Source organism: Xyrauchen texanus, chromosome 50, assembly GCF_025860055.1.
Source record: "Xyrauchen texanus isolate HMW12.3.18 chromosome 50, RBS_HiC_50CHRs, whole genome shotgun sequence".
Classification (NCBI taxonomy): domain Eukaryota; kingdom Metazoa; phylum Chordata; class Actinopteri; order Cypriniformes; family Catostomidae; genus Xyrauchen; species Xyrauchen texanus.
In genome coordinates, this window is record NC_068325.1 from 18,755,667 (window position 1) to 18,769,011 (window position 13,345).

Consider the following 13,345-nt stretch of genomic DNA (forward strand, 5'->3'; position numbering starts at 1 on the left):
AATATTGGAATATTGGGTAGTTCAAGAGCAAAATCGGTTTATTTTGTTTAATTGAGATGGAATGAGCAAAACTTACTGTTTGTTATTTTTTATTTCAGTGGCAAACGAAGCGGGAATTAATGAGGCTTCCCTAGAAGAGCTTTAATTTGAATCATGAAGGGGCTTCAGTCATCAAATGAATGGAGCCATATCGCTTAAAGCCAAAGCTGATGCAACTCTTGAAATCTAAAGCCATATTCCTTTATTTTGTTGTATTTTTTTTTAGAACATTTGAGCACTGTGGTCATCATTATTTATTTTCCCATTAGTTAAAGAACATCATGTAAGTTAAGGAAAATTGAAATATTTTTCTATAGTTTTGAATTATTTTCTATGTGCGCTATATTGAAGCAACATGTAAAAAAAAACTCAGGTGAATGCACTAAATACTCAGGTAAAAATAGAACATTTACTTGTGTCACCGCTGTATCAAAATATTGTGTGTGATGGTGTCCTGCCCTGCAAAATAAACATTTTCATATTCAAACTTGTAGTGTCTTACTTGTTTGTATGTATATGGTGCTATCTAATTGATTGACCTGCAACAGTTTGGAGCCAAAATGCCTTCTTTCATTCAGCTCATTCATAACAAGCACCTTCAAAAAGCCAAACATTAACATCATATAGAGCCTACCTCAAAAAAAAGTGAAATTAAGTTTTAACCAGATAATAAAGTGACTTTTTTTTAATGCACAAAATTTGTATTTTGCCAAACAAATATGGTATGACACCAGATAATATGTTAGTAAAATGAGTCCCATTTTAATGTGTATTATCATGATATAACAATGTAATTATCTAATATTATCCATGCATGGATAATATCTGTGTGTAAAATTACATGACAATAAAATCTTTAATAAAAAAAATCTATGTCTTGTTTCCATGTTCGATCTCTTCCTAAATTAATGTCAATATCATAGAAATCGCCTGGTTGAGAACATATTTGAAGCAAAATTTTGGCATTACATTTTTTTTATTTTTTTTTTTTATCATTTCTAATATCTTAAAATAAAGAAAGAATCAAGCTATTCAAGGTAGCCTACATTATTTATGTCTGTAAGTAATTATATAGCTACCAGCAGGATATATATTTTATTTTTTTTTTTTTACTTTATCTTTAATAGATACTATGTGGTGTATCATTAACAATTAAATAGACATGAATTTTATTTAATATATAAAGCACATTAATTAATTTTATTGCAAGGGACTGACCATTTTCATTTGACTTTTATAAATGTATATATAAATATATTATTATTATTATTATTATTATTATTATTATTATTATTATTATTAAATCTGTGTATCAGTTTCACATGTAACAAACGCATTCAAAACCATTCATGTAATACAGTATTATTGATAAGCGGGAATCTCAATGAAGATATTATGTAAATTGCACGTTTTAACAGTTTTAATTACTTTTTGTTTCAGAGGAGTCTGAAAAGAGACAGTATGATGTTCTGTCCCCCTTTTAAAAACTATAAAGCAATGTTTCTGTCCAGAAAATGTACATTTGTGAGTGTGAAATGTAGCCAAAAAAGGATTAGACGAACTTCCATAACAAAAACATGCCGACGTCACTGGAGGGCGGGGCCAGGAATGTGGGCGGAACCGTTGCTTGTTGCGTCATCAACATTGCGCACATTCACTTGCCAGCTGTGAAGGGCGAAGTGTATTTACAGTTTACCGGGTATATCGCAGTTTTACAGTCGTCTTTAACACAATATCTGAGCCTGAAAACATGATCAGAAACGGAAGCCATGCGGTGGAAGAGGAAGACTGGGGAAAGTCGAGCTCCTCCAGCCAGGGAGGGTTAGCCTGCAGCCCGGTGAAGAGGAAGCGGTTGATCCGGGTGTGGTGTGATGGCTGGTGAGTGAGATCGAACCGGTATATCGGGCTATAAAGTTATATATTGTTTCTTTTTGGTTTACATTAATGCAAAAAATTTGTAATGTATTTCAACAACATGCTAATAATATATGAACCGAGAAAAAAGTTCAAAAGTACTGAATTGTTAACATATTCACGTGTCGTGGTCTTTACATAGTAAGCTAATTCAAATAATACCATGCCATTACCATGGTAATACCATGGTACTTTAATATATACCATGGTTCTGAATGATTATCATGTTACAAGTCCAAAAGTCCATGTTATTAAGATTGTCAGGCCAATATAATGGTACAGTAATGGTACTTCAATATTTACCATGGAACTGAATACCATAAAAATGGCGCCATGTCCAAAAACATGGTATTACAATGGCAAATTACCCCAAAAATATGGAATTATTGTGGCATTTTTGTTACGTATTATACTGTAGTAAATGTACATTATCATGCCACCATGGTACATGTTCAAAAGTACATGTATTTGCATGGTACCATGTCTAAAATATTCCATATAGCCTTATAAATTAGTATTGTGATGGTACTATGGTGCAGTGATGGCATTAGATGGTAATTGCATAGCTGTATGATCTATAACATGGTAATAAAATTAATGGTATTTACATGGTTCACCAATGTACTTCCAAGAATACCATGGTGTCGTGTCCAAATATTTCACCAAGGTTCCACAAAATCCACATTTGCTTTATTACATCATAGGGTGATGAATCTAATGTTATAAATGTCTAACTCATTGGCTGAAATGTGGTGGTTAGTAAAGGATCAAGGGAAATGAATCTGGATCTTATGTCTTCATGTAATCCCATCGGTCTGGCTAATGATCTTACTGGGGGAAAGGCCTCGCTTGGATAACACACTCGCTCGCGCACACACTGTTTCAGGTTACCGCCATGCACACATGTCAGTGTGCCAAGTCAGTGCATATTATTGAGCACTATTTTATTCTAGTAATAGCAGCTATTCATTACATCACCTTTGTGTTCTCTCTCATATCATTTAGTGGAGATCAGTTCTGTTTTTAAAGTTTAATTCTCTTAATCAACAGCTATGACATGGTGCACTACGGTCATTCTAACCAATTGCGGCAGGCCAAAGCAATGGGAGATTATCTCGCAGTTGGAGTTCACACAGATGGTATGCTTGACGATACACATTATACACTTGATTCAATCCTTCACATCTCATACAAATGCTTTGTACTGCATGTAAAGTTGCCTCCAAATGTATTTAGACACTTAAGTGAAATCTAAAATACTCTTTCTCTCACGTTCAGAGGAAATAGCCAAGCACAAGGGTCCTCCAGTGTTCACGCAGGCTGAGCGTTATAAAATGATCCGGGCGATAAAATGGGTGGACGAAATCGTAGAGGGGGCGCCATACGTCACCACACTGGAAACGCTGGACAAATACAACTGTGATTTCTGTGTGCATGGAGGTGAGGGGCCTCTTTTAGACACCTGCAGCCACATCATAATCACTTGAACACCTTTAAGATTACATTGTAGACTTTTATTCCTCTAAATTCACTTATTATGTTAGTCAAATCATAATTTAGCTTTTTATGACAATTTTCCACTCTCTCTTTGACCCTTAGAATTAAACCGGTTGTTTTCGCTACTGTACCTTTAAGACTTCTATGGTTAATGATCTCTGTTGTTATTTTCTAACCTCTACATACTTGAGTAGCTCACAGTGACCTTCGAGGGAGTTTTGCATTGTGGATGTTAGATTATGTCTACATAATACATCAAACTCATTTCGAAAGTGCAACAAAAACCCCGGTTTCATCATCTGGCCCCTTTAAAACACAACTTTATTGAAATCATACTGACATTGAGTTGAATATGAAATCATTTCATTTATTTTGGTAGATGACATCACCTTGACCGTGGATGGAAAGGATACTTACGAAGAAGTGAAGAGAATGGACAGATACAGGTAAACAAAAAAGGGCCTAAGACAGACACTTGCGGTACACCGCTGAACTTGTTGCCTAAAGTAGATGTAATGGTTCTCATATGCATTGTGCGTGTCCACAGGGAGTGCAAACGCACACAGGGAGTGTCAACGACAGACCTGGTGGGTCGTATGCTCTTGTTGACAAAAGCGCACCACAGTAATATTGTGAGTATACTTTATGTGTGTGGATATGCATTATGTAATTAAGTTTCATTCCGACAATGCCTAATGCAGAATGTCCCGCTCTCTCTCAGGATAACACAGCCTACCAACAACACACAGATAATTTTGGGAAGGTGAGTTGATGATTTAACACAGCTTACATCCAAAGACTGACACAGTTATTATATAGTTGAACATGTTTTAATATGTTGTCATACACAGATGTGGCCACTAGAGATCAGGGTGCACCTTAAAGTTAACATGAAATCACCTTATTTACTTTCTTAATAATAGTTTCTGGTCTTATTGTTCACGATTAATTGGTGCATGTGATCCTAATGAAAATGTTTGTTTTCATAATCTTTCTGATAAGACAACTTTTATGTGTAATTAATAGTGAAGACAATTTTAATTAAAGAAAGATAATAATAATAATAATATCCTAACTTACTCACATGTTGTTTTGTATTCCAGTTGCGAAACATACTGCAAATTTAATCTGTGGGATGAATTCAAAAACTGAAATACATCAGTAACTTCAATATTTTTTAATCTCATTTATCTTTTCTCAGGGCCCTAAAGGTCATAGTCCTTGGACTGGCGTCTCCCAGTTCCTTCAAACATCTCAAAAGATCATCCAGTTTGCCTCGGGAAAAGAGCCACAGCCGGGAGACACCATCATATATGTGGCGGGTGCTTTCGATCTCTTCCGTATCCTTTGAAGAGCCACCCATGGCTCCAATTTGAACAAATGCTACTTGGTTTGATCGTTTTTTATATAATGCAATGACTATACAATGTTTTGAGTGCGGTCCTTTATTTGAAGTTATCCTTTATTTGCTATTCACTTGCATTACATCTTTTTTTTTCCTTGAAAAGTGAATGGTGACTGAGATTAGCTTTTAACACTGTTGTGTTCAAATGAATTTGGAGAAACATTTTTGGGACTATCCCTTTCAAGAAGGGAGCTCTTGTAGTGTCAGTTTGTATTTTTGGGTGGTGTGTCTTTAGCCTTAACCATCTGTCCCATATAGACATCGGTCATGTGGATTTTCTAGAGACCATTCACAAACAAGCAGAAAAGCCTTACGTAATTGTTGGACTGCACTTTGACCAGGTGTGTTTCAAATATACACAAACAAACACGTCGAACAGCTGATGAACATGAACTTAATCAAAAACCTCATGTGTTTATTAATTGTTTAAATGTGGTGTAGGAAGTGAATCGCTACAAAGGGAAGAACTACCCCATCATGAATATTCATGAGAGAACTTTGAGTGTGCTGGCCTGCCGAGTAAGTACACACACTGTTGTCATACATTCCCAGAAATGTACTTGTGCTCACAAACACATTAATATGCATCACAGCATTGTGTATACATTACTGCCTCTTCCAATCCCTTTTTATGTCCTCCTATTCTTAACTTTATTGTCTCAAAACAATAGACCACTGTGCTCCGAGAGAGAGAGAGAGAGAGACAGATTATGAAAAGGAGAAAGTAAGGGAGTGAGAGGGAGGACAAGGAGAACATTTCAAGGTCAAGAAAAATATATTGTTTTGTTTTAAACCGCATGTTTATTGCATGCCTATTAAAAATCTAAACCAGCCAACAAACTCAATACCTTGAGCTAATCCAAACCATATCCCAGTTCACAAACCCTCTCATTCATCCAAAACACACAGTCTCTCATGGTTCCGACACATAACAGCATCCCTAATGCATGACGTAGCATTCAGACAGAACCCACGTTGATGTGCCGTATCAGAAACATGCATTGAAACTCCAGACCTCCCTTACACTGAAATATCAATGAAAACCACAATCACATGTATTCCAGAAGACATCTCCAATAAACCAAAACATTTCAATTGATGGTTCTGATTTAAAAGTGTTTAGAATGTAATATTTAAGAACTTGGAGAACTAAGAGCATTGAGAACATTTTAGAACTTGGAACTTCAAGAATGATAGCTTTAAAGTATTTTTTTTAATTATACATTTGAACTTCAGAAATTGCATCTGTAGAACTTAGAACTTTATAAACTAAAATTGCAGAACAGAATTGCAGAGCAGTACAGAATTTGGAACTTAAGAACGCCAGAAATTACAAATAGAACTAATAAATTTGAACTTTTAACATTAAAACTTTAGAACCAAGTTTGTTGAGAATGTTGGACTGAACTTTTTAAGTTAAAAGTTCTTAGAACTTAAAGTATTACTTTGAGGATTTGGAACTTTTGACCTTTTAACTTTACAAATTATTCATGTAGAAATTAGAACTTTAAAATTGAGAGAACTTCAAAATTTAGAACTTTAGAACTAAGTTTGTAGAGAACCTTGAACATTAGAACTTTGAACTTCAAAAATTGCAACTCTAGAATTTAGAACTTTCGATTTTTATAACCTAAAACGTACACAAGTTTTTACATAGGGAACCCGGAACTTTGAACTCCAGAATTATTACTGTAGAACTTAAAAATTAGAACTTCAGAACGTTTATAACTTAAGTTAATAAATAACCTTGAATATTAAAACTTTTTTTGCAATGAAATTCCAACTGTAGAAGTTTTTACTTGGAGAACTTGGAACTCTGAATTCCAAAAATACCACTTTAGAACTTAAAAATTTGAACTTAGAACTTCAGAAGTGATAAATGTAGAACTTACAAATGAGAACTTTAGAACTTTTAACTTAATAAAACTGAAGTACTTAGAACTTTAGAACCTAAAACTTACAGAAGTTATTACTTTGAGAATTTGGAAGTTAGAACTTCACAAATGACTGCTGCAGAACTTAGAACATAGAACTTTAGAAATGACTAACGTAGAACTTAGAAATGATAACTTTCAAAATGAGAGAACTTTAGTACTTAGAAATTTAGAACATAAAACTTACAGAAGTTATTACTTTGAGAATATGGAACTCCACAAATGACTGCTGCAGAACTTAGAAATGAGAGAACTTTAGAAATGGACTACTTGCTCTGAGCCTCATGACAAACATCCGCTTTGAAATAGTGCGGCCCGCTAGTTTCTGGTTGAATGTGTTTACATGCGCTGTAGTTACCTAGTTCTCGAAACGGCACTTTAAAAAGCACATTTGACTGTTTCTTCTCACACAGAGGTCTGTGGCAGACATTTAACCACAGATCAGCTCGAAATGCAAATGACAAAGCTGGAAGGAGACAAAGGGTGTCAGGAACCGTGGCGCTCTTTGAATTAAACAACTATGTACTGCTACTGTATGTTCCATGTGTGAGGGAGGGGAAAGATTTCCCTGTTTTATTAAATGTCTGCCCCTGAGCCGCACTACTTAGAACATGGAAGCAGTTGTGCAAGTAGTCCATTAGAAGATTCGAACATAGTAGTGGACAATTACAACTGTTGAACTTTAGAGCTTAAAACTTAAGAACTTACGTCTATTCTTCCTTTTGTTCTGTGAATAACTGAGTTTTCGTATTCTTTTCTTCAGTATGTGTCAGAGGTTGTGATCGGGGCGCCGTATGCAGTAGGCAAAGATCTTCTGGATAATTTTAAGGTATTGTACTAAACCAGTTTTTCTTTAAATCAATTGTAGGGAATATTAAACTACTTTAGAAGCGCAATAAACTGATGTAAATCCCTTCCAGACACAATAACACAATAAGAGGCTTTCAGCGTGAAGAGAAAGGGGTGTTTGTTTGTGAGAGAGGGAGAGAGTGTGTGTGTGAGTTTGTTTGTGAGTGTGAGAGAGTGTGTGTGAGTTTGTTTGTGTGTGTGAGTGTGAGAGAGGGAGAGAGTGTGTGTGTGAGTTTGTGTGTGCATGTGTGTGCGAGAGAGAGTTAGTGTGCGTGTGTGTGAGATAGTGTGTGCATGTTTCTGCATGAGTGTGCGTGAGTGTGTGTGTGTGTGTGTGAGCATGAGAGAGTGTGTGAGAGAGTGTGCAAGTGTGTGTGTGTGAGTGCTTGAGAGAGTGTGTGCGAGAGTGTGTGTGAATGTGCGCGAGAGTGTGCGCATGAGTGTGTGTAAGTGTGAGAATGTGTGTTTGAGTTTGTTTGTGTGTGCGAGAGAGAGTTAGTGTGCGTGTGTGTGAGATAGTGTGTGCATGTTTGTGCATGAGTGTGCGTGAGTGTGTGTGTGAGCGTGAGAGAGTGTGTGAGAGAGTGTGCAAGTGTGTGTAAGTGTGAGTGCTTGAGAGAGTGTGTCAGTGTGTGCAAGAGTGTGTGTGAATGTGCGCGAGAGTGTGCGCATGAGTGTGTGTGTGCGCGCACATGTGTGTGTGTGTGTACGCGAGAGAGAGTCTGTGTGTGTGTGTGTGTGTGTGTGTGTGTGTGTGTGTGTGTGTGTGTGTGTGAGAGAGTCTGTGTGTGTGTGTGTGTGTGTGTGTGTGTGATTCTCACTGCATGTTAGTCTCAAATGCATGTAAATCTTTAGTGTTTGTGTGTGTTTTGTAATTCTCTGGGACAGCAGCCAGACTTTAGTGACAGACCATTATTTCAGTAGTTATGTGCCCTTATTGTTTGGAAACAATGTAGAGACACAGAGTTCAAGCATGCATAAAAGTTTGGTTTCAGAGGACAGACATGTTCCCAGTCTTAATAAAAGTATACTGTGAATACAATATATTGGTGGCCATAACAGTATCAGCGCTACGAACCTGGCGACCTGAGTTCAATTCCCGCTCATGGGCAACATCAGTGATGATTATCTGAACCGGTCCCGGGCCTCCCCTAGGTCGACTCAGCCTAAAATGAGTACCTGTTGCAGTGGGTAAACATTGCCACTGGGGAGACAAAGGCGGTCGGGCGTGGTGCTGGCCACCCACCCCCTTGTGTCCTGTTCCAGCCTTCATAGGCGCTCGCTAACAGCACTTGCCCCTACAGTGTGTTAAGGCTAAATGGGGGATCTTTATCTTTGTTACATTATTATTTGATATCAGGCTGATTAGGCCAATAATAAGAGCAGATAAATTTTCCAGTTCCAATTGAATACGTTTATTTTTCTGTGCCAGGTTTTAAAAGCATCGATTAGATATTTAGTTTTTTTTAGATATTTAGACGTTTCTAAATGATCAGTTATTGGCATCTGTCAAAGTTTCTGTCTCGGGGCATCCCTAAAGAACAGGGATTTCGTTTTTTTCTCCTGGGACCTCAGATCATTTCCCTTAAGAGAGTAAAGTTTAAAAACTGGAAATGAGAATTAATGCTGTAACAAACATCTGTACCATCTGCTTGTAGGTGGATTTGGTGTGCCATGGAAAGACGGAGGTGTTTCCTGATGCAGACGGTACAGACCCCTATGCTGTAAGTCGAGGCTGCTTGTCTTGTTCTGCATCTTCAAATGTTTTTATTTTAAAGATCTACAATTATTTCCACCTACCTGTTTGCTGTCTTCTCAGGAACCGAAAAAGCGAGGTATCTTCCGTGTTCTGGACAGCGGTAACAATCTCACTACTGACGACATCGTGAAGAGAATCATCGAGAACAGGTGTGCGAATCACTTACAAGTGTCGGATTGTTTTTTTAAGTCATATGCCGCTTTTGAGTGAAATGCATCGAGGGTTGAATTGAATAATACATGAAAAATGTGAAAAAGTGCTCTTGAAGTTTTCTGAAAATCCTAAAGGTGGCATAACACTGAGCGACGGAACATTTTGTCGATAGTTGCGATTCTGTTTTTGCGTCGTTGTACTGGTAGCCCCGCCCACAGTGAAATCTCATTGGTCCACAATCCTGCTCGTCATAATTGTACATTTAAATATCGAATATGCTTTCATTGGCTGCGATTGTACCACGTCACGCAGCAGTTTCGCGTTCAAGGTGTAGTTGTTTGATTCGTTGTTTTGTCCGAACCCGTGTTCGATATCTCGCCTTCGCACCTGCCCACAAAGGTGTTTTCACATTATATTATTTGGCCATTTTCAAACGGACTTCATGAACCAAACATTGGCGTCAAACGCACTCGAAATCTCTAGAGTACAAACGCCCTGCAATGTTGTCGAAAATGTTATAACTTATATTTGCGTTTATTTTTGTCCTCTAGGCTGCAATTTGAGGCCAGAAACCAGAAGAAAGAAGCTAAGGAGATGGCCGTTATTGAGGCTATGAAGCACCAAGAAGATTCTGTGAGGACCGAAATGAACCATACAGAACTGTCCAAACCGAACAAATCACGGTCTTCGTAGAACCTCCCCCCCCAAATTCCCCAGGACTGTTAAAAAACGTTTAGCCCCCTCCAAAGCTTGATTTAATGGCGTCTTTTAACGTACAATGCATAACTGAACTGCGAATCGATTTAATCGAAGACGGCAAAGTAACAAGGAATTGTTTTTAAATGTAACGACTTTTGTTTGACGACAAAAGGACTTTGTTTGAGTTTGTATGATACCTTTAAATGGATTGACAGACTCTCAAACATTCAGCAAATGATTTGTGTTGTTTAAGAAGTTAATGGGAAGATTGTGTCATTTCAATGTTTTTTACCTTTGCGATCCATCAAGAAATGTCTGATAAAGGAACGCTTTTTTTAAAGTGTTTTTTTAACGTTAGTATGCATACTTGAAACAGTCAAAAAGCTTTTTAGGATTCTACATTGGGATTGGCAGCTGTTTTCTGAAAACACACACTATAAAGGTACTCTGTGTGTTTTCTAGGGGAGTCAATCGTACGTAAAGAAGTCCAGGTCACATTCCCCCAATCAAATGGAAAAAATGATTGCGTAATGAAAATTAAGCCTTTGTTCAGGGCTGTTACGTTTGATTACAACATGGATACAACATGGCGCCGCAGATGGCCGCCTCGGTGTGGAGCTCTTCAATTCTTTTGTTGTTTTTGTTAGTTTGTCCTGTGTTTAGCAATCTTTTACCAATCAGTTTTACCAGGGACGAACTGCTGAACATTCAGCAGCACATACCAGATAATCTTTTCCCGGTTTTTCAATATTCGGACGTTTTGCTGGACATTTTAGTTGGAGGCGCTGCTGTGTTGTTTAGATGCGCTACGAGACGCAGGCGAGGGAGACGAGCTGGCGCGCTGGTTAAACTCCGTCAGCGCGGCGTTCGAACAGCACTGCCGAGCATTCATCTCGCGAATCTCCGCTCTCTTCCCAACAAAACGGACGAACTACATCTCCTCACACATACTAATAAGGACTTTTCAAACTCTGCTGCACTGTGCTTCACTGAAACCTGGTTGAGTGAAGCCATTCCGACAGCGCATTACATCTGCCGGGCTTCCAGCTGTTCAGAGCGGATCGCATCGCGGAGTTAACGGGAAAACGAGAGGTGGTGGAACATGCTTTTACATCAACGAAAGTTGGTGTACAGATGTAACAACACTAAAGAGGATGTGCTGTCCTAATCTGGAAGCGCTCTTTATTAACTGTAAGCCGCTCTACTCGCCGCGGGAGTTTTCTTCGTTTATTCTGGTGAGTGTTTACATTCCTCCAAACGCGTCTGGGAACTTAGCGCTGCAACAGCTGGCTGATCAAATCTCAGACACAGAACAACAATACCCGGACTCAGTCATTATTATTCTTGGGGACTTTAACAAAACAAATCTCACACGCGAACTGCCCAAATACAGACAGCACATTACATGCCCCACCAGAGACAGGAATATACTGGACCACTGCTATACTACATTAAAGGATGCATATCGCTCTGTCCCACGTGCAGCTTTGGGTCTCTCTGATCACTGTCTGGTTCATCTTCTCCCGACCTACAGGCAGAAATTAAAATCAACCAAGCCAGTTGTAAGGACTATAAGGAGATGGACTATTGAAGCAGAGCTGGAACTACAAGCCTGCTTTGACTGCACTGATTGGAGTGTTTTTGAAGCTGCAGCTACAGACCTGGACGAGCTCACAGATACTGTTACATCATACATCAGTTTCTGTGAGGATATGTGCATCCCTACTAGGACATTTTTGTCATTCAACAATGATAAACCATGGTTCACAGGAAAACTCAGACAGCTTCGTCATGCCAAAGAGGAGGCTTACAGGGGTGGGGATAGAGTCTTGTATAATCAGGCCAGGAACACACTGAATAGGGAAATCAGAGTGGCTAAAAGAAGTTACTTCTGAGAAGCTGAAAACAAGTTTTCAGCTAACGACCCAGCATCAGTGTGGAGTGGCCTGAAACAACTTACTAATTACAGGACTCCTACCCCCAACCCTGTGGCGGACCAACGACTGGCTGACGACCTGAATGTGTTTTACTGCAGATTTGAAAGGCCCGATTTCACACCCCACATGCACTCGGACCTTCATTTCACACAACCATTAACACCTCCTGCAACCCCCTCCTCCCCCTCCTGCTACACTACCTGCACTAAAGATCTGTGAGGACGATGTGTGCCGTGTCTTTCGGAAGCAAAGGACAAGGAAGGCTCCAGGACCAGATGGCATCTCACCAGCTTGCCTTCGCTCCTGTGCTAACCAACTGGCCCCCATCTTCACTCAGATCTTCAATAGATCACTGGAGCAATGTGAAGTCCCATGCTGCTTCAAACGCCAGTCATTATCCCCGCCCCTAAGAAACCAAAAATCACAGGACTTAATGACTACAGACCTGTCGCCCTGACATCTGTGGTCATGAAGTCATTTGAGAGACTGGTGTTGGCCCACCTGAAGGACATCACTGGACCCTTTCTGGACCCCCTTCAATTTGCTTATCGAGCAAACAGGTCTGTGGATGATGCAGTCAACATGGGTTTGCATCATATCCTGCAACATCTGGACAGACCGGGACATACGCTAGGATCCTTTTGTGGACTTCAGCTCGGCTTTCAACACAATCATACCAGATATACTCCGGACTAAGTTAAACCAACTCCCTGTTCCCACCTCTACCTGTCAGTGGATTACCAGCTTTCTGACGGACAGGCAGCAGCTTGTGAGGCAGGGAAAATTCACTTCCACCACCTGTACCATCAGCACTGGTGCCCCCAGGGATGTGTGCTCTCCCACTACTCTTCTCCCTGTACACCAATGACTGCACCACCAAGGACCACTCTGTCAAGCTCCTGAAGTTTGCAGATCGACACCACTGTCATCGGCCTCATCCGAGATGATGATGAGTCTGCGTGATAGAAAGGAGGTTGAACGGCTGGCTGTCTGGTGCAGTCAAAACAACCTGGAGCTGAACACGCCAAAACAGTGGAGATGATTGTGGACTTTAGGAGGAACACCCCAACATTGTCCCCCCTCACCATTCTAAACAGCACTGTGTCAGCAGTGGAGTCATTCAGGTTCCTGGGCACTACCATCTCACAGGACCTGAAGT

General features: G+C 39.4%; 1 protein-coding gene across 1 annotated transcript; it reads left to right on the forward strand.

The window, feature by feature from the left end:
- Positions 1-1,697: 1,697 nt before the first annotated feature.
- LOC127641258 (ethanolamine-phosphate cytidylyltransferase-like) lies at positions 1,698-11,253 on the forward strand. The gene is made up of 13 exons (XM_052124099.1): positions 1,698-1,917; positions 3,004-3,092; positions 3,232-3,393; positions 3,830-3,896; positions 3,998-4,082; positions 4,172-4,213; positions 4,652-4,790; positions 5,114-5,196; positions 5,297-5,374; positions 7,553-7,618; positions 9,297-9,362; positions 9,458-9,546; positions 10,102-11,253. The coding sequence occupies exons 1-13, from the start codon at positions 1,790-1,792 to the stop codon at positions 10,241-10,243; spliced, it is 1,236 nt and encodes a 411-aa protein (XP_051980059.1). The 5' UTR covers positions 1,698-1,789; the 3' UTR covers positions 10,244-11,253.
- The last annotated feature ends 2,092 nt before the right edge of the window (positions 11,254-13,345 follow it).

Coding starts and splice junctions, on each gene's coding strand:
- LOC127641258 (XM_052124099.1), top strand. CDS start 1,790: ATGATCAGAAACGGAAGCCATGCGGTGGAAGAGGAAGACTGGGGAAAG. Junction 4,083..4,171: donor AAGCGCACCACAGTAATATT/GTGAGTATACTT, acceptor GCTCTCTCTCAG/GATAACACAGCCTACCAACA. Junction 5,197..5,296: donor TTGGACTGCACTTTGACCAG/GTGTGTTTCAAA, acceptor AATGTGGTGTAG/GAAGTGAATCGCTACAAAGG.